This window comes from Zalophus californianus, chromosome 3, assembly GCF_009762305.2.
Source record: "Zalophus californianus isolate mZalCal1 chromosome 3, mZalCal1.pri.v2, whole genome shotgun sequence".
Taxonomy (NCBI): Eukaryota; Metazoa; Chordata; class Mammalia; order Carnivora; family Otariidae; genus Zalophus; species Zalophus californianus.
In genome coordinates, this window is record NC_045597.1 from 72,257,386 (window position 1) to 72,281,141 (window position 23,756).

At 42.1% G+C, this 23,756-nt stretch overlaps 1 protein-coding gene across 7 annotated transcripts in view; it reads right to left on the minus strand.

The window, feature by feature from the left end:
- The window catches only part of MTUS2 (microtubule associated scaffold protein 2), a 594,294-nt gene that overhangs the window by 145,011 nt on the left and 425,527 nt on the right, over positions 1-23,756 (minus strand). For all 7 annotated transcript variants that reach the window (XM_027590976.2, XM_027590979.2, XM_027590973.2 and 4 more), the window contains one exon: positions 3,974-4,072. In XM_027590976.2, the coding sequence (XP_027446777.1) occupies positions 3,974-4,072 (99 nt within the window). The remainder of the gene's footprint in view (positions 1-3,973; positions 4,073-23,756) is intronic.

The window sequence follows — 23,756 nt, forward strand, 5'->3', positions numbered from 1 at the left end:
GATATCTGCAAACACAATTAGAAATAATCATGAGTGAAGAAGAAATAATACAAGGAAAATTGAAAACAGTTTGAATCCAATGAAAATGAAACCCAATATATCAAAATTTGTGGACTATAGCTAAAGGAGCAAATAAAGGGAAATTTATTTCTAAAATGTGTACTAAACACACACATTAGAAAAGAAGAAAGATTTCAAACCAATGGTATCAGCTAAACCCAGTATAAGTTTAGCTGATATCAGTTAAATACAGTATAAGCAGAGTAAAAGAAATCATAAAGATCGGAATAGAAATGAGTTGCATGTTACTTTGCAAAAACAAAAGAAATTCAAGCCACACCTCACACGGTGTACAAAAATTAACTGAAATGGATCACAGATTTAAATATAAAGCCTATAACTTTAAATCTTTTATTATACACACACACACACACACACACACACATATTTTATTTATGAGAGAGAGAGTGAGAGCAAGAGAGATCACAGAGGGAGAGGGAGAAGCAGACTCCCCGCTGAGCAGGGAGCCTGATGTGGGGCTCGATCCCAGGACCCAGAGATCATGACCTGAGCCAAAGGCAAATGCTTAACTGACTGAGCCACCCAGGCACCGCAACTTTAAATCTTTTATTAAAGATTTAAGAAATATAGAAGAAAATCTTTGTGATCTAGGGTGATACAAAGATTTTTTAGATAACCTCAAAAACATGGTCTATAAAAGAAAAAAATATGAATTGGACTTCAGGAAAGTTAAGAATGTGTACTCTTCAAAAGCACTGCTAGGAGAAGGCAAAACAAGCCACAGATTGTGGTGCGGGGGGGAGATTGCAAAGCACATAGCTGAAAAAAACTGTATCCAAGATACATAAAAACTCTCAACATTCAATAAGATGGGAAAAAAGCCCAATTAAAAATGGCAAAATATTTGAATAGGTATTTTTTTTAAGAGACTAGGATGGGAGGGGCTTTTGAGGGAGAGGGAGAGAGAGAATCCTAAGCAGGATCCATGCCCAGTGCAGAGCCCAATGCAGGGCTCGATCTCACAACCCTGAGCTCATGACCTGAGCTGAAATCAAGTCGGACACACTTGACCAACTGAGCCACCCAGGAGCCCCTTGAGTAGATATTTTATCAAAGAACATATACAGATGTCAAATAAACATAAAAAGATGTTCAACATCATAACATCATTAGTTATTAGGAAAATGCTAGTTAAAACCCCAGATACCACTTTATACCTATTACAATGTCTTTAATTAAAAAGACTGGCCATACCAAGTATTGGCAAAAATGTGGAGGAACTAGATCTCTCACACACTACTGTTGGGGATATAAAATGGTACAACCATCTTGGAAAACAGTTTGGAAAACCTTCTAACATTTTTAAAAGGTTAAACAAATAACTACCATATGACTCAGGCTTTCCTCTCCTAGATATTTACCAAGAGAAACGAAAGCAGATGTCCATATCAAGACTTGTACAAACATGCAGAGCAGCTTTATTTACAATAGACAAAGCCTTGGGGTAGAAGCCCAAAGGTACATTGATGGGTCAATGGATAAATTGTGGTATCAGCACGCTGAAATTTTATTCACCAATAAAAAGGAATGGACTATTCAAAGTAATCATGCTGAATAAAAGAAGCCAGAGAAAAGTAGAGTACATACTACATGATCCCATTTATAGAACATTTTAGAAAATGTAAACTAATCTATACAGATAGAATGGAGGGGCTGTTGGGGAGTGCAGAGGGGTAGGGGGGTAGAATTACATAGAGGCACCAGGATACCTTCGGGAGGACAGATATGTTTGCTGGCTGGATTGTGGTGATGGTCTCTCATGGGTATACATGTCAAAATGTACCAAATTGTATGCTTTACAAATGTGTGGTTTCATATTTATTAATTATACCACGAGAAAGATGCTTTAAAACTGTAACACTGCAAACTTCCCCTTGTTTCGTATTTACTTGGTATAAATATTTCCTTTCATGTTGAACCTTTTAGTATTCTCATATCTTAGGTGTGTACTTTGTAAGCAGTCTAAAGCTAGATTTCACAGCGTATAACATGCATTTAATAAATACTTTTTGACTGTTCAATAAGTGAATCCAGACTGGTAATCTAAATCTTGATTTAGTCTAGAGAATTTAGTTCATGTACATTCATTATGACATCTCTAAACTCATTTCTAAGATCTTATTCTATTCTTTCTTTTTTTTAATCTTTATTTTAAAAAAATTTTTATTTATTTTCTGACAGAGAGAGAAGGAGAGGGAACACAAGCAGGGGGAGTGGGAGAGGGAGAAGCAGGCTCCCCACCGGGCAGGGAGCCCGATGCGGGGCTCGATCCCAGGACCCTGAGATCATGACCCGAGCCGAAGGCAGACACTCAATGACTGAGCCACCCAGGCGCCCCTATTCTATTCTTTCAATTTCTCCCCTCTCCCTCCCTCCCTTCCTTTCATTCTTCTCTCTTTTTTTCTTTCTCCTTTCTCCCCTTTTTGCCTTCACTATCATTGACTGAAATATTTTTTTTACCCCTCATTCAAACCTTTTCCCCTCTACTGCTTCAAAACTATATACTCTATTTTATTGATTATCCTAGAAAATTTAACACATATAGTTTGACTTAACAAAGTGTAAAATTACACAATACCTTTACTCTCTCCCCGGAATAGAAGGACCTTACTCATGGTGGCTTATTTCCTTGAGTGTGTAATGATGTTACATTTTATTCTGCTATGTGCACACAAGTTCTACAGCATGATAACTGAATTTTCAGACCACAGAGGCAGCATGTTTTCTGGCTCTTAAATTGAGGCAGGGCGGATCGTGGGTGAGGAATCCTTAAAAGAGAACGTGTCTCTCTTCCCGATCTTCTCTCAGAGCCAAAGATGAAAGGCTAGCCTCATCCTATGGGGTGAGTTTTCTTTTTCTTCCTAATTCATCCAGTGAGGGTGTGGCCCTTCGGAAATTCCAGATTTATTACAGGGTCCTCCCCTCCGACCTCCCACCCTATTCAGGCACGCTGTTTTGTCTCCTGACCCTCTCACATGTGGCTCGGGCTTCTTTCCTGTACGTTTTCAATTAACCAGAAATATTAATAAATTCTCTACTCTCCAAGCTTTCTGGTTAACAGAGGTAGTGACTAAGAATGCAGTTGTAGGGTTCAGAGTGGCTGGGATCAAACTGAGACTCTACTACTTATTTCCTGTGACTTGACTAATGAAAATCTCTGTACCTCGATTTCCTCACATGTAAAGGGAGAGGCAATAATGGTGCCTGTCTCAGTCCTTGCAGGCATTAAATAAATTAATACATTTAAAGAGCTTAGAACAGTACCCGGTATCCTGGGATACAGTAAGGACTCAAAGAGTAGCTGCTATTATTGCTACAATTTTCGTGCTTAAAGAAAATGTTCTGAGGTTATATTGCATTCTGTTCTACAAAAGGAGAACAGAATGCAATATTCTGCTCATGCCTTACAATATGAATTTTCGTGATATAAATGATTTTCAACTCTCAAATGATGTTACCTAGTTTATTCACATCTGAAGGTAAATAAATGCTCTCCTCATTCACAAAATCGCAAGTATCTGATATCTGTTGCTTTTCTATTTTTCTTCTTTTTAGAAAATTGTTATCTCTGGAGTTTAGATCTTCAAAGTCTGCTTTTCGATTATAAATTATTTCTACATGCTGTCGGAATAGCAGACACTCCTACACAAAGAAGGTTCTACCACTTAAAAGTAGTACGGTAACATTTCATTTTTTTTTTAACATAAAATGATGCCAACAGCTGGTTCATTTCATCTCTCGAGTCAGGACACATCAGTGTATGTACTTCAAGCTCTGGAACATATCACACATATCACGTGGGCTGGCCCTGCTCCATTAATGACATGTGAGCCAAATAAATTACAAGTCCAAGCCTTCTCCCCAAATGAAACCGATCACATTTCTCAAATACCTGGTGAATGAAGCTTGGTGGCTGAAGCCACGGTTCTCTTAGGAGATGAAACAGCAGGTTTATTAGCATCTTGATCTTTCTGTACTTCTTTCTTTGATCCTAGACAGAGTTTAAAAAAGAGAAAAAAGAAGGAAAGAGAGCTAGTTATAATTGAAACAGTAACACAAGTTGTTTGTGGAAAGGGAGGCTTCACAAAAGGCAAAGGGAACAAAATAATATTTGGGTGATTAGTTGCTATGGTCACCACCCCGTGTGCTTCAGGGAGGACACACTCATTTAGGGCAAAGGGAATTTCGTTGTAGCGTTCAGGGGAATCAGCACACTGCTGCCTCTGATTTGATGAAAAACACCCCTGGCTCTGGGGGTCACTGCACCCGAATGCCTCTGACAAACTATCTGGGAATTAAAGTTGTACCGTCCTCAGCCACCAACTCAGCCTGCCCTCCTCTTCCTGCCCCAACACTTTTTCAGAAGACAGAGATGGAAGCTGGAGCCGAACACAGCTGCTAATGACTTTGGCATCCCTGAGACCCGAGCCACGGGGGACATGGTCTGCGTCTAATGAATTTCCATGCAGCTGGGCGGCTGAGGTGACCTGGAGAGGCTCTGAGCTCTCTCGGCTGCAGCTGGGCCTTCTTCGTGGGACCTGCTGGCGGCGCTGACCGCAGCAGAGTGGGATAACTTGAGTGCAGGCAATAACTAAGAACAGCATGGGGCTGCTCCTGAAATTATGTCTGGGTGCAGAGTGCCGTTTCCCCATGAATGCCGGCCACACACACTCACCTTTACATCACCTTCGTCGGAGAAGCCCAGGACCATGGATGGAGGAGTAGAGAAATACCACACACCTGGACGTACCCAGACCCGCCTCCACTTCAGCACAATTTATCATGTCATTTTAACAGTAAAGCTTGGGAATGGCTCCTGAGATACGGAACCCATCCCAGGCCCCACTCCCCAAAGCCTGCGACCTCACTCTTCTTCCAGAGCTAACTGCTGGTGGTGATTTGCTGGTTATTCTTCCAGACCTCTTTCTAGGTACTTATAAATATTACCTACACATATGCAAACACAGCGCTTGGTTAGCTAAATATATCACATATTGCAATTTCTTTTTACCTACCCACATCTTTAAAGATCTTTTTCCTATCAGCGTATTTATAGATCTTTTAAAAAATGCCACATGTGAATAGTCAATGAATGTGCCATAATTCGTTTCCCCATCCTCCTATTGATGAACATTTAGATTGTTTGCAAGTTATAGCTATTAAAATAGCGACACGTGCTGCAATACGCATTCTTCTACTGGTTTCTTTGCACACAGGGACCAGTATCTTTTCAGGAAAAATACATAGAAGTGCTTTTGTTGGATTAAGAGTCTGCTCCTTTGCTGGATCGCTAGACACAGTCCAACTGTCTTCCACAAGGGAGCTACTAATTTACACTCCCAGCCAACAGTGCACGAGGGTAACTCTTTCTGCATGCCCCATCCCCTATTGACATGGAAGTCTCAATCATTTTAATTTTTGCCAGACACTTAGAGTCTTTTCCTATTGGTCATGTGCCTTTCTTTGTTTGAAAATAGCCTAATTAAATCCTCTGCCTATTTTTCTTCCTGATGTATTAAGAACTCTTCATTTATTCTGGATATTAATCTTTTCTTTGCCTGCTATATAAGTTATATTTTCCAGCCTTTCACTTTCTAAAATTTATTTATAGTATATTTCATTGCACTGTGATTTTAAATTTTAATATGTTCAAATATACCAATTTTTCCCTTTATATAAAAACACCATTATAGGTGATTTATATGTACGTGTGCATACATGTGTATGCGCACGTGTGTATATATGATGGTGGGGAGAGATTATTCCAGGAGTTTGGAGAGAGAGGCAGGTATTTGGGTCCAACCTCCCCATCTTTCAACCTTTTCTGGCCTGACTGGGTTCCCACATCCCCCGCACCATTGGACCTGCCTCACTACCTCTCCATCCTTATTAACTGGCCTTCTGCTCGTCCCCCCACACACCTGTCACCATCTCTGCTTTACTGCTTTTCGACAGACTCTTTATTCTCGTTGACTGAACTCTTCTAAAGCCTGAATTCTCTTTTGTATTTTTTCTTTTTTTATTAAGATTTTATTTATTTATTTGTCAGAGAGAGAGAAAGAGAGCACAAGCAGGAGGAGTGGCAAGCAGAGGGAGAAGCAGGCTCCCTGCTGAGCAGGGACCCCGATGTGGGGCTCGATCCCAGGACCCTGGGATCATGACCTGAGCCACAGGCAGATGCTTAACTGACTGAGCCACCCAGGCACCCCTTCTCTTTTGTATTTCTCCCCCGTTGCTTTTTCTTCTTCCTATTCTCAATATGCTTCATGGCATTTAGTTTAACACACCCTCAGTCTTTCATATCTCGGTAAGTGGCACCATCATTCACTCACTGTGCTCAGGCCCCAACACTAGGAGTCATCTTGGTTTGTGTCTTTGCTCCCTGCCCCCATTCGGCCCATTAGCAAAGCTTGTTGGTTCTCCTCTAAGTACCTCCCAGGGCTGACCACTTCCCTCCCCTCTGCTGCCCCTGCAGAGCCCAACGCCACTACTTCCTTGTCCTCCCCACTAGAGCCTCCTACCTGATCTCCTGTTCCCACTCCTGCTCCTTTGCAGCTTATTCTCCCACAGCAGCAGATGAATTGCTTCAAATCTAAGTTAGAGCAAGTGATTCTCAATCTCGAAACCCTCTGAGCCCCTTCCAAGATACTCAGAATGAACTGTAAACTCCTTGTCACATCTATGAGGTCCTACAGACCAGCTCTAGCCAACAGAAATACAATATGAGCCGCTTGTGTCATTTAAAATTTCCTTGTAACAATATTTAAAAAGTGAAAATCGTAGTGAAACTAATTGTAATAACATTTTTGATTTCACCCAACATATTCAGTATCACTCCAACATCTGGCACCGGCTACATTTTGAGTTCTCAATAATGGCTCACGAGGCCCCGGCCACCATACTGAGCAGTGCCGCCCCAGATGATCTGGTCTCCTGCCTACTTCATAGACACAGTGTGGTAGCTAACTTTATGTGTCCACTGGACTGGGCCACGGGGTGCCCAGACGTTTGGTCAAACATTTTTCTGGGTGTTCCTAGATGAGATTAAATTTAAATTGGTAGACTGGGGAAAGCAGACTACCCTCCCCAACGGGAGTAGGCGTCCTACAATCTGCTGATGGCGTGGGCAGAACAAAAGCCTGACTAAGAAGGAACGTCACATGCCTGACTGAGCTGGGATATCGGTCTTCTGCCCTCAGACTGGAACTTACACCATCAGCTGTCTCTGGGTCTCTGGCCTGCCGACTGCAGACCTGGGGACTTCTCAGCTTCCACAAACATGTGAGCCAATGCCTCATAAGAAATTTCTTTATATATATAAAGTGTTTACTTAAAATAACAGATTTTATATTATATAATATGTAAATTATATATATTCTGTATCTTCTGTCTCTATATAAAGTGTATTACATGTACATGTATGTATATCCTATCGGTTCTGTTTCTCTGGAGAACCCTAACACACACGTGGCATCACTCTGCCCCTGCTCATGCACTCCAGCCATGCTGAAGCCATGCCTCCTCCCATTCTCCATTCAGCTCCATTTAGCTGGATTCCCTCTGCACAGAACATGTTTCCCCGAGACCTTGAGCATGGTTCACCCATCCATTCATTCAGGTCTCTGCACAAATGATAATCTTCAGAGAGGCCATGCCTTACCCTACAGGTGAGACAGCCCTCCTGCCCCCTGCCACTGTCCCCTTCACTTGCTTCATTCCTCTTCATAGTGTGTATCGTACCCCAAATACATGATACCCTCCTCTGTTTTGTTTATTGTCTGCCTTCCCCGCTAGATCCTAAGCGTCAACCACAGGGCCCCACCCGTCCTGGCCCAGTGTGGTCATTCAGTCAATTCCGCCTCTTGTCTCCTCCCTCCCACCGGGCTTCTTTCAAGATATCCTGCTCAGGCACCTCAGGGCTTCCAGAAGGCTGGAACCTGGGGTCCTGAAAGCCCCCACTTCACTCCACCGAAGCCAGACCCACCCTGCAGAGAACCCAATCTATGGCTCACTCCATTCTTCTCATCCCTCCCTCTGCTCAGATTTTAGGTATCAACAAATACAAAAAGGTACGGGCACTCAGGGGAGCTGAAATGTTAAAAGCCAAAAGTCTGCATTAAACACATTACTTTAGAAGAAAATTAAACATGAATATTTATTCAGTGTCTCAATATTTTTCACTTCGTGGGGTATGACTTGCCTGCTTCTATCAAAAATTTAAGTATCGAGGGGCGCCTGAGTGGCTCAGTCGGTTAAGTGGCTGCCTTCGGCTCAGGTCATGATCCCAGGGTCTTGGGATCGAGCCCCGCATCGGGCTCCCTGCTCAGCGGGGAGCCTGCTTCTCCCTCTCCCACTCCCCCTGCTTGTGTTCCCTCTCTCGCTGTCTCTTTCTGTCAAATAAATAAGTAAAATCTTTTTTTTTTAAAGATTTTATTTATTTATTTGAGAGAGAGAATGAGATAGAGAGAGAGCATGAGAGGGGAGAGGGTCAGAGGGAGAAGCAGTCTCCCCGCCAAGCAGGGAGCCCGATGCGGGACTCGATCCCGGGACTCCAGGATCATGACCCGAGCCGAAGGCAGTCGCCCAACCAACTGAGCCAGCCAGGCGCCCTAAAATCTTTTTTAAAAAATTTAAATATCGATATACCTGACCTAGCAGTTCTGCTCCCACAGATCTCTCTTTGGAACCTCTGAGTGTTACCTTCCATGGCCATAGGGGTTTTGCAGCTGTGCTTAAGGGAAAAGATTATGTGCAAAGAGATTTCATACATTATTCACAATAATAAAGGAGAGTAAATCATCAAAATGCACACTGGGAAATGGTTAAATAAATTGTGGTATATCCATACCATGCACTTTTATGCAGCCATTAAAAAGAATGAAGTAGCTCTATATTGTACCAGCACAGAAGATTTCCATGATAAATAAAAGAGCTAGCTGTTGAACTCTATGCATGGTATTATCCCATTTTTATAACACAAAATGTTATCTGTATTATACTTTAAACTATATAAGAAGATTTGAAAGAAAGGCACCAAGTTGTTAATAATGGTTACCTCTGAGCAGCAGGATTGAGTGCATATTACTTTTTATTTTACTATGCTTCTGCATTATTTTCATTTTTTATGATGACCACATATTACTTTTATAATAAGAAATAAACAATAAGAGGAGTGAAGCCAAAACCAAAATGAAAATGATTTGTCTGATCCATGAAAGGATGAGGAGAGAAACCAGCCTCGTACACCCAATTCTACAAGAACAGCTTTGATGGAAGGTTTCACGGTCCCTCCCATAGGAACACAGTGCTGCCTAGAAAACTCCTGTGTGGTTCTGGGAATTCTTGATGGCACAGAAAATTACAGCAATTAGTCAAGGCTTTCAGTACTTTTTGCAGTTTTCTTGCAATCCAGACTCAGCCTTAATGATTTTGAAGTGTACCATAAGCTTTCACCTAACTCTGTAAGACCTCTGAGTATGTAGGAATGCCAGACTGGGCTGTGGCCTCATGGTTTTCCTCCTGTCCTTCTGGACATTCTCTCTCTCTCTCCTTCACTGTGGCTTCCTCCTTTGCCTGCACCGGAGGAAAGCTGTCCCAGGGTTCTGCCTCACCTTTCTCCCGGTCTACCCTTCCGGATGCTCCTGACTTCTCAGCATGCTTGCACCACCAAGTTGCAGACGCTGCTGCCCATCAACACTGTCATTTCCAATCCAGATGGGCCCAGACATCGTTCCTGAGATCCAGACCTGTTTTTAGCAGCCAACTAGACACTACCGCCACCTACTAGACGACCAGATCACCACACCGTAACTGGAATGAATTTTCTTCTTCTCAAATAACTCTTCTTCCTAGATTTTCTTTCTTGGTCAGTCGTTCCCCTGGTCACTGAAACCAGAAGCCAGCAAGTCCTCTTCTTTATGCTCTCATATCTAATCAGCCACTACTTGTCTGCCTCATAAAGCAGCTCCTGCATCTGGCCCTGTTCCCATTCACACTATTTACCCTAGCTCAGTTCTCATTATTTCTCCCTGGGACAGCTGGAAAAATCTCCTAAGTGATTTCTTGGTCCTGTGTCTTACCTTCTTCATGTTTACCTGACTCATCCTTCTTAAGGGGATGACCTTTCCTAATCATTAACCAGAGCACACGATTGTCCTTTTAAAGCCGTTCCAAAGCTTTCCCTGGTCTTTGGCAGCAAATCCCAACTGTATGGCATGGGGTACGCAACCTCCAGGGCCCTGCTTTTTCTGCCACGGGCCCTGCAGTGGACCCCGCAGTTCCCATGTGACATTCTTATCTTCACCTAGGCTGTTGTCTTGGGCTGGAGCGCTCCGTCTCTCCTTTGTTGGCTTTGGCCCACTCCTGATCATTCCCAGATTCAGCTCACCTCTCTTCACTGAAAGCCTCTGTATTATTCCCTGTTGCCCCTGGGACAAATGACCACAAACGAGTGGTTTAGAACAACACAGATCTATTCTCTTATAGTTCTGGGAGGCCAGAAGCACGGAGTCAGTTTCACTGGGCTAAAGTCAGTGCGCCAGCAGGGCTCATTCTTTCCGGAGGTTTCAGGGAAGAATCTGTTTCCTTGCCTTTTTCAGCTTCCGGTGTTCCTTGGTGAGTGGCCGCCTCGACCCTCTTCAAGGCACATCACTCCGATCTCTGCTTCTGTGGTCACATCTCCTTCTCTAACTACTCCTGCCTTCCGCTTATGAGGACCCTTGGGATTACACTGGGTCTACGCAGCTAATTCAGGATCATCTCCCCATCTCAAGACCCTGAGCTTAAGCACAGCTGCAAAGACCCTGTGGCCATGGAAGGTAACACTCAGTGGTTCTGATTAGGGCATCATTTAACCTATGATAATACCTTCTGTGTCTGACTGAATGAATAAATGAGGAAACTGTTTTTACTCACCGAAAAAGCACTAATTTCTTGGTCTGTATGAATCTCCTGAGTCCCCGTCACTTATTTCTGAAGCTTTTACTAATTTCCCCAACTCCTCTTGAATATTTGTCTTTCCTTAAACCCTGTTCAGCCTTCCCAGTTTTCTTTCCCCTAGTGTAGACTATATATACCTCTAGCGGACATCTCTTGTTTGGCCTGATCAGCTTCTTTTAAAGCACCCATGCTCACATGGGGGGACTAAGCCTTCCCTCCTCATGGGCCACGTGATTGGTGTGTGTGTGTGTCGGGGTGGGGGGGGCTGATACATCTGGATCTGGAGATGGGCCTGTGACCCAGGCCTGCCCAATCAGAGCTCTGCATCATGCTGGAGTGACAGAGCACCCTGGTTTGAGAAGGAACACAAAATCCAGATTGGGATAATGAGAGCCTTTCTCTTACAAATTTTGCTGGAATTACTAGAAAAGAATTCTTTTTCTGATTGATGCCTAAACTGGTGGAATGTAAGCCTGAACTGCCTTGGACTATCTCTGGCTCCGTGCGGGGAGAGCCTTTGCCAAGTAGCAGCCAAGAGAGGGGGACGTAGGGACAAGAGACAAAAAAAAAAACATTCACGATGTCACTATTTAAGGACCTGGGTACAGCCTACCTCACATTAGCAATATCAGCTGGACTTGTCAGTTATGTGAGCTCAAATCCTTCTGACCTTTTGCATTCTCTTTTGCTTAAGGCAGTTTGATTAGGTTTTTGTGACTTGCAACCAGACAAGGCCTGAGAAGGTCAGCTAGAGAAAATAGCTCCTTAACAGGTATGTGTATATATATATATATATATATATACATGCTCCTCTCTTATGGGTCCATAACTGGTCAAAGCTACTTCTTGCATACCTCAGTGTACCTTCTGCACATGGAGATTCAGAGCTATATAAAAGAATTTATGTATACAAAATCCAGAGCCCTGTTGGTGGCGCTTTTGGGGGTGGAAGGGAGAAGGTGCTGGGAGGGGAAGAAATACCAGCCTCATTGGAATCAGAGCATAAGATCATAGTTTTGATTTGAAACCCTGTTACTGATCATATCCACCCCAGTGCAATTACTATACCTTCAAATGGTCCTGAAGTGTTAGCTATACATAAAGCAGCAAAAACCTCCCAAAGGTCTAAGTTGAAGGGTTCTGCCTGGCAATCCAAGCGCAGTAGCTCAGGAAAAAAAAAAAAAAAAGAATAGTGTAAAAGCTCAGTTTCTCATGTGGACAAGGCCTTCCACGGTGACATGAGTGACTATTGCAGCTGCTGGGAGAAGACCCATTTTGTGTTTTAGTCCTGAGCTGGACATCATAAAAGTAACTGACACCGCGTTCATCATGGGTGCTCAAGGCAGAGACCACTTGCTGGGTTGCCTGGGAGCCGTGAGAATCTGAGGAAAGCTGCCAAGAATGATGCGCTTGCTCTGAGGATGAGGCTGGCATCTTAAAAACAAAATGGAACGGTAAATGACAGTGGGTCATTCAGGGTCCTGACTGAGCACCTCGAAATGGGGAAAAAATAGATTTTAAGTTAATGGTTAGAAGAATGCTATATCCTTGTTTCATAAAACTAAATAAGCATGTCAAAAAAAATCAAAGGGAAATTTTACAGGCTCTGAACCTCACACACAATGGGCCATGTGTATATGCGAGTCAATCTCAATATAACTAAGGAAAGATAGGAAACAAAAAAGGATAAAGAAATATACACAGCAATAGACTTTATCCCCCAACCGTCTAACAGTCGCACACTATGCACCTGTCAAAGCCAGGGTAATAGGGCTGATTCTTTCCTGGCCCTACGGACCCACCCCCAGACAAGGAACAAGAATGGAAGGAAGATGGAGAGGAGCCAGAAGAAAAATGAAATGCAAACGTGGCAACAATGCAAGTAATTATTATTGTGCCAGTGTAACTGAAAAGAGGTAAATAGGAAAAAAATGAATGATGTAATCAGGAAGCAGGAATTCTGATGTCACTTAAAAGATAAATGGAATGTGGGAACATTTCAAGGGAAGATTTACAGAGTTTGAATAGAATGGGGCACAGAAACATTATCTAGCTAGGAATGTATCAAATAATATATTCCCCCCCCCCCCGGCCCCAGTGTACTCTTACTCATTCATTATTAAGCACCAAATATGCATCAGGCGCTGTTCCACTGAAAGAGACTGGTATGAGCTGTCATGGAGATTATACTTTTGTTGAATGTATATAATCACGTTTATAAATGCCTGGAACTAGGTTGCAGTTGCTTCCATGTATATTATCTCACTTTGTCCCACTTCTAAACTCTGCTGCTATTGCTACTGGTACCATTAATTTGCAAATGAAGAAAGTGAAGGTATGGAGGTTGTAACATAGCCACATTTACCAGTATGTGGCTGAGCCAAGCTCTGAACCTGTGATTTCTTGCCCTCACTTTAGCCTGCATTTCATTGCAATGGCCCCAGTGAGTCCTGAGACATAATGAATCCTATGGCCTGCCTGCCCACCTGTACTCAGAAACACAGTGAATCCAGGTGAGTCTGACCCCACATGACAGTCCAAAGGACAGTAGGATGGGGCCCAGGTGAGAACACTCAGAGTGGAGTCAAGGGAGAGGGCAGGAGCACGTAGACACTAAAGGTCTTCTATTTTGGGTGGGGACTAAGAGACCAGACTAAGAGACAAGGCATTTGTTTTCTAAAGCTGGAAGCCAGTGAATCCCTACCTCGTTTCCACCCCACGACCCGGCCTTCCTCTCTCTCTCAGTCCATACTGCGTGGAACTTGTTACACTTTGCCAAATAACCTCCCTCTTCCACTTTCATCCTCAGTCTCTCCCACAGCAAACTTCTCAAATGGTCCCCACTTGTCCTTATCCTCCTCACCTGATTTATCTCTAACTCAGGAGGTCCCCTTCAAACTATCTAATACCCCACCAGAACCTGAAGCCTCCATGCTCTTGTGAAACCCCTCTTCCCTCGATGTTCTAATGTTCTGGTCTACGCCAACACTGTTCCCTATTGTCACCTACAGCAGCGTTACTGTCCCTCTCTTACCCCCAGGTAGGGACTTCCTGTTTACCCCAGGTCCTGCCATCACCCTAGAAATGTCAATGATCTCATGCATAACTCATCTGACATCCCAGCCTTTCAGTCCTTTGACATCTGCAACTCCTGCCAGGCACCTTTAATCAGGACCCCTGGGCATCACCCTGGATCCTGTCATCAACTAGAACTTCACCTCTGAAATTCACATACTCTACTTTGGAACACAACCTTCTATCCTCCAGCCATCTCACTATGTTACTGCCACTCCATCAGTTCATTCCCCTCATCTAGATTATGAATCCCTTTACCCCCAAACTACTAGGCTCTTCCTGTCTTCACCTCCTTTCCTATCCAATCTAAAGTTGATCCCAACATCCTTCCCTTCTACTGCCTTCCTCTCCACACTCTTGCTCTAATATCAGAAACCACCATGGTCACAAGTATCTGCAGAACCCAACCCTAGCCTAACCTAGTTGTCATCTTCCACTAGTCCAGCTAGAAGACACAATGACACAGATGGGGCCATCAGATTTACAGTCACTGGCTATAACTGCGGCCACAACACAGGCCAGTAATTCTACTTTTTCTCTTTATCTTTTGCATTCCTCTTTTTAACCTATTTAAAAAAAAAAAAACAACAAAGTTTGACATCTGAATCTTTCTAAAAGATCAGTCCACAGGCTTTAAACAAAACTTAGCAGTATCCCACCCTCCATATGCCCAATTCATACTCATCACTTTTAATTTCTTCAGCTATTTTTCCTCGTATTTATCTCTATGTATCTAAGTAACAGGTTTATACTGCTATACCTTGATATTTACATGTTAGACATATTTTAATATCCTCCTACTACAGAAAATAACAATTTTGCTCTCCATAGGCTTGCTTCTACACCACCTCCCTCATCAATACAGTTGTACCATAACTTTTGATTAAGTCAAAATTCACTGTTCACCTTGTTACAATTACATGAATATTATTCACAACTGATCCATTTTCTTACTTGTATGACTTTTTGTTTTCCCTGGATTTAACAGCTGCCTTGGTTTTTGTTTGCTTAGATTTCTATATATTTTGCTAATTCTCCACCAAAACACTCTATCAGAGCACAAGTTTCTTCTCACAGTCATGTAAAAGGCTCTGTTTTATTTTCCTGGAACCCTCAATTCTCCATTTTGTTCTGGACTGGTAATTTCTATGACTGTTTCAGGGCTGTCATCCTAAAGCCTCCCTTCATCATCATTCTGGGAAATTCCTTTGCCTCTTTCCTATGTAAGGTCCCTTTTATCTGGACCTCATGTCTTCCTTTTTCTTGGTCTGCTTCCTTATTCTGGTAGAGCACATTTCGTTTCTGAGGTTCCAGAGAAATGTACATAGGAGGTAAATTATCTGACATCGTCCATGGCTGAAAATTTCTTTATATAATTGATTGGCTTAATCCAGAATTCTAATATGGTAATCATTTCCCCCAGAACTGTGAATGCGGTTTCTCGTTCAGCTTGCAGGGCTGCTATCGAGGAGTCTGATGCCATTATCAATTTCATCCTTTTGTATGTGATCTGTTTGCTCTCTTGGGAAGCTTTTGGTGCCTCTTCTTTTTCCCTGTGTTGTGGAATTTCATACTGATGTGCCCTGGTGTGGGTCTTTTTGCATTAGTTGTACTGGGCACTTGGTACGTTCTTTTAGTCTGCAAACCCTCATCCTATGAGTTGTGGGAGATTTCTTGAAGTGTTACTTTGGCAATTTCCTCCCCTCTGACTTCTCTGTTTCCTTTTTATGGAATTCCTACTATTTGTACTCCAAATTTGTATCTATTGATCAATCGATAGATTTAAATACACACACATACATATATATCCATCCTATATATAAATGTCTCTCTTTTTGGATATCTCCCATGCACATGACACTTAATACACCCCAAATTGAACTTGTCACCTAAAAAAAACTTCTTCTCAGCCCTGCCTTCTCTCAGGAAAAGTGTTTTAGGGCTAAATCGGAAATGTTGATTTCATCCTCATTCCCTCCCCTTTTCTCACTTCTTCACATGTAATAAAATGCTAAATCCTGTGAAATATAATCACATCTCTCTCTCTCTTTTTTTAAAGATTGTATTTATTTTATTTGACAGAGAGAGACACAGCGAGAGAGGGAACACAAGCAGGGGGAGTGGGAGAGGGAGAAGCGGGCTCAGCAGGGAGCCCGATGCGGGGCTCGATCCCAGGACCCCGGGATCATGACCTGAGCCGAAGGCAGACGCTTAACAACTGAGCCACCCAGACGCCCCCCACATCTCTCTCTTAACTTTAGTCCACTTCTGTTTTCATAGTTACTGCAAGTTCCCTCAGACCAGTGTCACTTCTCTTGTGGAATTCGGAAGCAGCCTCCTTTATCCTCTTGCTTCCAGTTCGCTGTGCTCCAACTTAGCCTTCAGACCTCAACCTAGAGGTCTCTAGATACTGCCAACATGCTCCGTGGCTACAACTTTATTATACTCTAGACCTTCTACCTGCCTATATTCCCCCTTAGACAACACATTACAGGAGAATTGCCCACTCAGTAAACATTTATAAACAAACAAGTTGGTTATTATTACTAGTTATGTTCTTCCTCTGTGGGAAATGAAATCAACCTTCAGATTAGATAGATTCCTAACATTTTGAAATCTCTTATTTTCTTCTTCTTATTTCTTCTCCAGTACTTCTCTCTCCCTGCATAATAAACAGACGTGTCCTAAGTGAGTAATGAGAAATCACTTTACACACTGTTAGGAACAAAATGAGTAAAGCTCTGAATATGATGGATTTGTGGGAAGAAAATAACCAGCTCTCCTGGGGAATCGAGACACTGCATGATCTATTAGGTACTGAGAAAACGGGAATAAGTAAGTTGTGGTGGGAAAAATACTTTGTATTTTTGAAACTGTACAAACAGAGATTAAGGTTTTATTCACTGTGGCAGTTTTAGTGAGGTAAGCCTAAATGAAAGAAATGGTCTGGATTGTTTGTCTCATTCGACTTAATGATTTACTTTCACATTAATTTGAAAGCATAATAAAATTGTGCTTTTCAGAGCTAACATTTTCTGCACAGAAATAAAAATCCCTAGCATGGTCTAGTTAGTATTAAATAAGTACCCTCATGTTAGTATTCTGTTTTGCTCCACAGGCTGCATCAGCCCTTTCTCATTTTCTGAACTATTTATTCCTTAAAAGGTCCTTCATATTCCTTTATTCATTCATTCATCACATATTTATTGGGTGGCTCCACTGTGCTTTATATGGTATTAACTGCTGCAGATTCCAAGGTGAAAAGACAAAATCCTTCCCCTGAAAGTCACCAAGTAGTGGGGCATGTAAATAAGTAGACAAGATAACATAGCAAGTGCCAGCCTGGAGTCCTGAGTAAAGATTCCTCTCTGGGAGCTCCCGGGAGAAGCCCGGTAGGGCTTCCCCAAAGAAGGTAACTCGAGCTGAGATGTGAAGTATGCAGAAGAATTGCCAAGAAGGAAAGGATACAACCAGGTGGGGGCATCATGTGCAAAGATACATGGGGTAACGGGGCCAGCCCACTCAGGGCCAGTAGGGTGGAGTATGAGACTGGAAGGTTTGCTTCTTGGGTCCAGCCAACCTTGTCTCTGGCCTTCCAGCATCTCCCACTTCACTAGCGAGATGAATATTCTGTTTCCCTCCAGCATTTCTGAATTCCCCTGAAAATCCAGTGCAGGGCTAAAAAAATACCACTGTTCAGTTAAGTACTTAATGTGCTACATATATACTTCTTGCTTTTTTATAAATGTGCAATTATAAACAAGATTGAGGTTGCCAATGAATGAAATGATGACTCGTGGAAAAAAAAGAGAAAGTAAACAGGAAGTTAAACTGTTACTAGCCCTGCTACTGTACGGAGTTTAAGTTTTCTGGCTAAGGTGACAGATCAAGACTCTGTCACCACATGGAAATAAATATTTAAATACATTATTTCCATTTTTATAAAATGTTACGTATTTATTGTAGAAAAATGAGAAAATACACTTTTTCTTCATTTCTGCCATTTCATCACCTAGCAATAACCACTATGAACCCATTGAAATGCATTATTTCAGACCACATTATGTGTGTGTGTGTGTGTATTCTTAATATTATAATACAGTTTTAAACACTTTCTATTGTGAAATATAATACTTAAAACTTAGGTGTACAGTTTAACAAGTAATTAAAAGCAAACACTCATGAAGTTGTTACACAGGTCAAGAACTGGAACGTTCAGACACTATTGGCACCCAAGCTCATCATGTTTAAGCTTCTTCCTTCTCACTTGAGGCAGCCACTGTCATGCTGTTTTTGGTCACGGTTCCTTGCTTTTCTTCATAGCTTTGCTACTCCACATGCAGCCTTAAGCAATATCCTTAAGTCTGTTAAGTCTTAAACTTTTTATCAGTGAGACCATACTGTGAATATTTTGCTGTCTTGCAATTTGTACTAAACATTGTAACATTCATGCAGCCCTAGTCCATGGTCCCTGCAAAACAGGGATCCATGGTGTGCATATACCACAGTGTAGTTGTTTGTTCTGATGGAAGTTTGAGGTACTACCACTTCTAGATTTTAGCAATTATAAGCAATGCTCCTTTGAACATACTTGTATTTGTCTCCTGGTACACGTGTGTGCATCTCTCATATATGTACACGCAGAATTCTTAAGGCAGGTGCAAACATTACAAGACAATGCCACACTGTTTTCCAAAGTGGCTACATCCATGTCCCTGTTTCCTGGTAGGACTGTACAGGAGTTTGTCATATACTACATCTTCACCAACACTAGGGAAGGTCAGACTGTAAAAGGTCACATTCTGATGTGTGTACATCCCACTGTGATTTGAACCGCATTCTGCTGGTTACCGATGCAGTTCAATGCCCTTTTCATATACGTATGGAACACTGACTTTTTCTTTTGTGGAATGTTGGCCAAGTCTTTTGTTCCTTTTCTTCCCCTGCTTTGTTTGGCACTGACTTGGAGGAGTCACAATATAACTTTGTAACCTTTTAAAGAACTTAATATGTTATGATCATCTTTCATGAGAATATTCATCTACAATATTTTTCAAGTGGAAACTGATCACTAATTTTGTGGCTTAACTCATAATTGAGAGAGCAGACATTTTAAACCAGGAGTTGTGGTTAAAAATACCAATTATTTTGAAGTGGGAGTTGGAAGTAGGAAAAAGACATAATGGGGAGGAGGTTGTTTAGCATATATTAGCATATCTGTTTAGGACCCAGACACTCAGCTTTACTGTTTACTTAGTTGTGTGACCTCAGACAGGTTTCTTAAGCTCTCTGAGCTTTGTTTCCCCAGGTACAAAATGGGCATTATAACTGTAGGCTCCAACACTAGGGAAGAATATAATGGTATAGTGCATTAAAAGTGCTTAACGTAATGCCAGGGACTTATTAAGCATGCCAAAAAACAGTACTTATTAGCAGTACTAACAATAGAGTTAATACTTAATTATTAAAGATATTTGTCTAGAACCTATAGATTGTTAAGTACTGTACTGGTGTATGAAATCATTAGTGAATGAGGTTGCTATTATTCCCCTTTTTCCAATGAGGTATCCAAGGTCAGAAAAGTTCAGTAATTAAATCAAGGTCACACAGCTATTAGAGGTGTGACCACAACTGGAATCTGCATCTAACTTCAAAGCTCATTCCCCAGTTTCTCTGCCATCCAAATTCTACGTGATAGAAATTCACTGTAGCTTATTAAGTCATTCCATTTACTGGAACAAAAATCACATGGAGAAAGAAATATGTCCAAGGTCGCTTTTGCTTTTTAAAGCCTAAAGAGGTATAGCCAATTAAAAAAAAAAAAGGACCCAATTTTTAAATTTTTAATAATTTTTAAATAAAGGTCCTAGAAGTTGTCATTTTTTCCCCCAGGTCATGGGCACAAAAGTGCTGCATGCTGGCAGCCAGAGCAGGCTGGTGCTCTGCTGGGTAGTGTTGGTCACAGCTGCCATGTGAGGAGGCCCAACACTGTCAGAATTACCCAGTGCCAGGGCTACAAAATGGGCACTGGGTGCAAGCGGGAAATTTGCAGTCTGTCGCTCAGGCTTGAATTCAACCCTGACATTTGGTTTTGTTACTTTGGGCAAATTACTTGATTTCTCTAATCCAGCTTCCTAATCTAGAAAATAGGGTTAAGAAGAGTACTTGTGGGGGCGCCTGGGTGGCTCAGTCGTTAAGCGTCTGCCTTCGGCTCAGGTCATGATCCCAGGGTCCTGGGATCGAGCCCCGCGTCGGGCTCCCTGCTCCGCGGGAAACCTGCTTCTCCCTCCCCCACTCCCCCTGCTTGTGTTCCTGCTCTCGCTGTGTCTCTCTCTGTCAAATAAATAAATAAAATCTTTAAAAATAAATAAATAAAAATAAATTAAAAAAAAGAAGAGTACTTGTGTATCATGGGTTATAAGTGAGAACGAAACAATGGGTATGGCTAAGTATACAGTAAGTACTCCATAAGTGCTGACCATTATTATCATAGTTGCTCATCAATGAGCCATACCTCAGTTTGGCCTGTATAATGTTTAACCTATTGTCCCAGCTCGGATCCACAGCGTGATGTTGTCACGCCGGCTTAAGTTGCATATACTGAATAATCAGGCATTCTACTCTTACCCGTTCCCCAACTCTCTCCTGCCATGTAGACTGTTCAAGAGTCAGAGCTTCTTTTGGGCCAGAGGACTCTGTATTTCAGGGTCCTGTCTCTGGTGGCCCATATACTGACTTCTCATGTTCAATATGGGGCCCAGGTAACCTCAGGGAAGCCATAAATAAATGAGGTGACACATGGTTGCAGGCAAATTGCTTTTTCTTATCTGACACAAGAACAGTTCTAACCATATTCAGGCTCCTTGGGGGTCTCATCTTTCCTCCAAGCCCTTACATAACAAATATGGTTTCCTTTATAAGAGGAATTCGACTTGATCGTCTCGTGATATTATATATTCTAAAGTCCTACATCCTAATCAATGTCATATTTAATCAGCCAATCTTCCAATAAATAAATGAATGTAGGATATTAGAAAAAGAAGAAGCATTGGAGGAAGACCTCAACTAAAATCTTGAGTTGGCTACCTAGTAACTCTGACACCGGGAAAGTCACATTTCATCATGTTTAGAAATGAGGAAAGAGGTATTCCACGGTGTTGCTCCGGTGTTTGGGAAGAGCATGAGTTTAAAGCACTTAGGGCAGAGTCTAGCACATAATAGTAGGCAATAAATTGTAGAGATCATGTTCATGATGATGGCGGTGGTCATCAAGATGGTCAAGACCTAGGCTAGTGAAGGACTCATCGTAGCTAAGCAATCAATACATGGTCATCTTGAATGAGAATCAGATGTCTGGCAAGTGACTGGGAGTGGCAAGGCTAGGAGAAAGGCATCATAAAGGGAACAGCTTGAATGAGGAAAGGTACAGGGACAAAAAGTGCCTTGGCTTATTCAGGGAACCAGAGGTGCAATGGGTGGCAAGGAAGAAAGAAGGCTAACGTGTTAGGCAGGCACACTCAGGAAAGGCCTATGCCAGGGTGGGTGAAACCACGCCCCACAGGGCTAATGAGGTTAAAACGGTCACCAGCAAGACCTCCACGGACCACCCCCCACTTCTTCTTCACAGGAACATTAACCCTATCTTTTAGAGGAAAACAATGGGAAGAGCTCTGGCTGGCCCAGACCCGTGGCCTCGACCACTCGTGGCCAGATGGATTATAGGGCATCTGACAGTTACCTCTACCTCATTATAGTATTAAAATCTCCACCCAAGGAAGAGCACAAACCTCATTAACATAACACGATGCACGTATAGGCATGTTTCCTAAGTATGCATGCACGACTTTAGGGCCCCCTCTACATGCAAGGACAGAACTCCCCTTTCTAAATATTTATTCCTAAACCTAAATAAAAGAAACCCACTTGGGGAGCCAGTTATTTCCCTCAATCTCCTTATTTGCTGCAAATAAAGTTTACTTTGTGCCACAGCTCCACCTGCTGTAGTCTCTGCCTATAACTCACCAAGGAGCAAAGTCACGTTAGTTCGGTTACACGGGGAGTCTGGATCTGTGCCTGTAGGTAATGGGGAGCCACTCAAAGGTCCTAAGCAGAGAAGTAACAGGACGAGATGTGCATTTAGAAATGTGGAAGGCCGCTGCCAGCAGTGGGGGAGGGTGAGAGGGAGGGATTTAGATGCCCATGGGTTAGGCCAGTTGGGGGATTATTGACTAGTAAAGTGTGGGGCCCAAAGTCGTTCTCAATACAAATATACTGATTAATGGATTAAAAGTGAAAGATTCGAAGACTTTGCAGTGTCCAAGAAGTGTGCTATTTTTCTTCAGTTATCTTAGAAAATTGATGACTGGCATTTGTCTCTTTCTTATATTTGCATTTTTTTTCTACTCCCTATGAAGATCGTAATTAGTATGAGGCACTTCATCAATGTAAGCTAGCCAGTAGAATATACAAATCTGGAAAGAAGTGAAAAGTTTTAAACACTGACATGTAATTAAAAGTTCCATGTTCATCATGCTAAGAAATTGCATGACGTTGTGGTAGCAATTTGCATAACAATGCCTTTATGGCACAGGGGGCAGATTTGTGAAACACATAAATGTCAGAAATCACAATGGAAAACACAGCTTTAAAAGACCATTTGCATTAATTATTGCTGGCCCAGCTCCCATAGCTCTTTGAGGCTGACAAGCAGAGTGGGCAAAATACCAGGTGCGTAACCTTTTAGATACATGTATATACTCTTAAATGAAAGTTGGGTTTTTGTGCCCTACCTTTGAGGATCTACCACAAAACAAAAGGTTTCACACCAGCCTGCGGGCGGCTTAATAGCAAGGTGAGTCATGGCATTTTATAAATTCTCCTCTGGGACTATGGGTTGTCCCATAACACTTCCCAAATCACCTACAATATTCTTGCTGTTTTAATGAGACTTTGAAAGACATAGCAGAGGAAGACAAATGTCTCTTTCCCCCTACTTGGATCATTCTGTGGCATTTAATGTAATTAGCACAATTAACAAATAATTGTTAAATAGTACCCTAGACCACTGAACTGGCAATAGAGGATGACGTTATTAAGAGTTTTAAACTCAAGTGCCCTAAAAACAACAACAAAATGAAACTGTCCCAATGAACTGCTTAAGGGACAATTTTTGTGTAATGATTAAGACCAAGGTGGCCTCAGCAATAAAATCAGAGATTGATGAAGCAGCTGCAAATTTTCTGTGCCATTTCTTTTTCATGCGGTCTTTTGACTATATCACAGCCAGCAAGTTCCTCCATAAAAGGAGTGGAAGGGGAAAGGTGAGTGTGTATCTTTTCAATTTTCAGCAATTTTCAATTGCTAGCAGCCCTAGTCCAAGATTTTAAGGGGACGGAGCCTTGGGAACCTCTAACACAAAGAGGAAATTGCTGTGGTGCACCTGCATGGAATGCCATTCCCCACCACTGCAGTCTGGCACTTTCTACTGATCCTTTAGGTCTGTGTCTGCGTGTTTTCTGCACACTACATTATGTCTATATAATATGCTTTCATTGTACACTCATTTCTCTTTCACAGCACTTAGCATAACTATAATTAAATAATTTAGCATGGAAATACAGATGTTTTTCTCTCCTGTTATGCCCTCAGATCCACAGGGACAA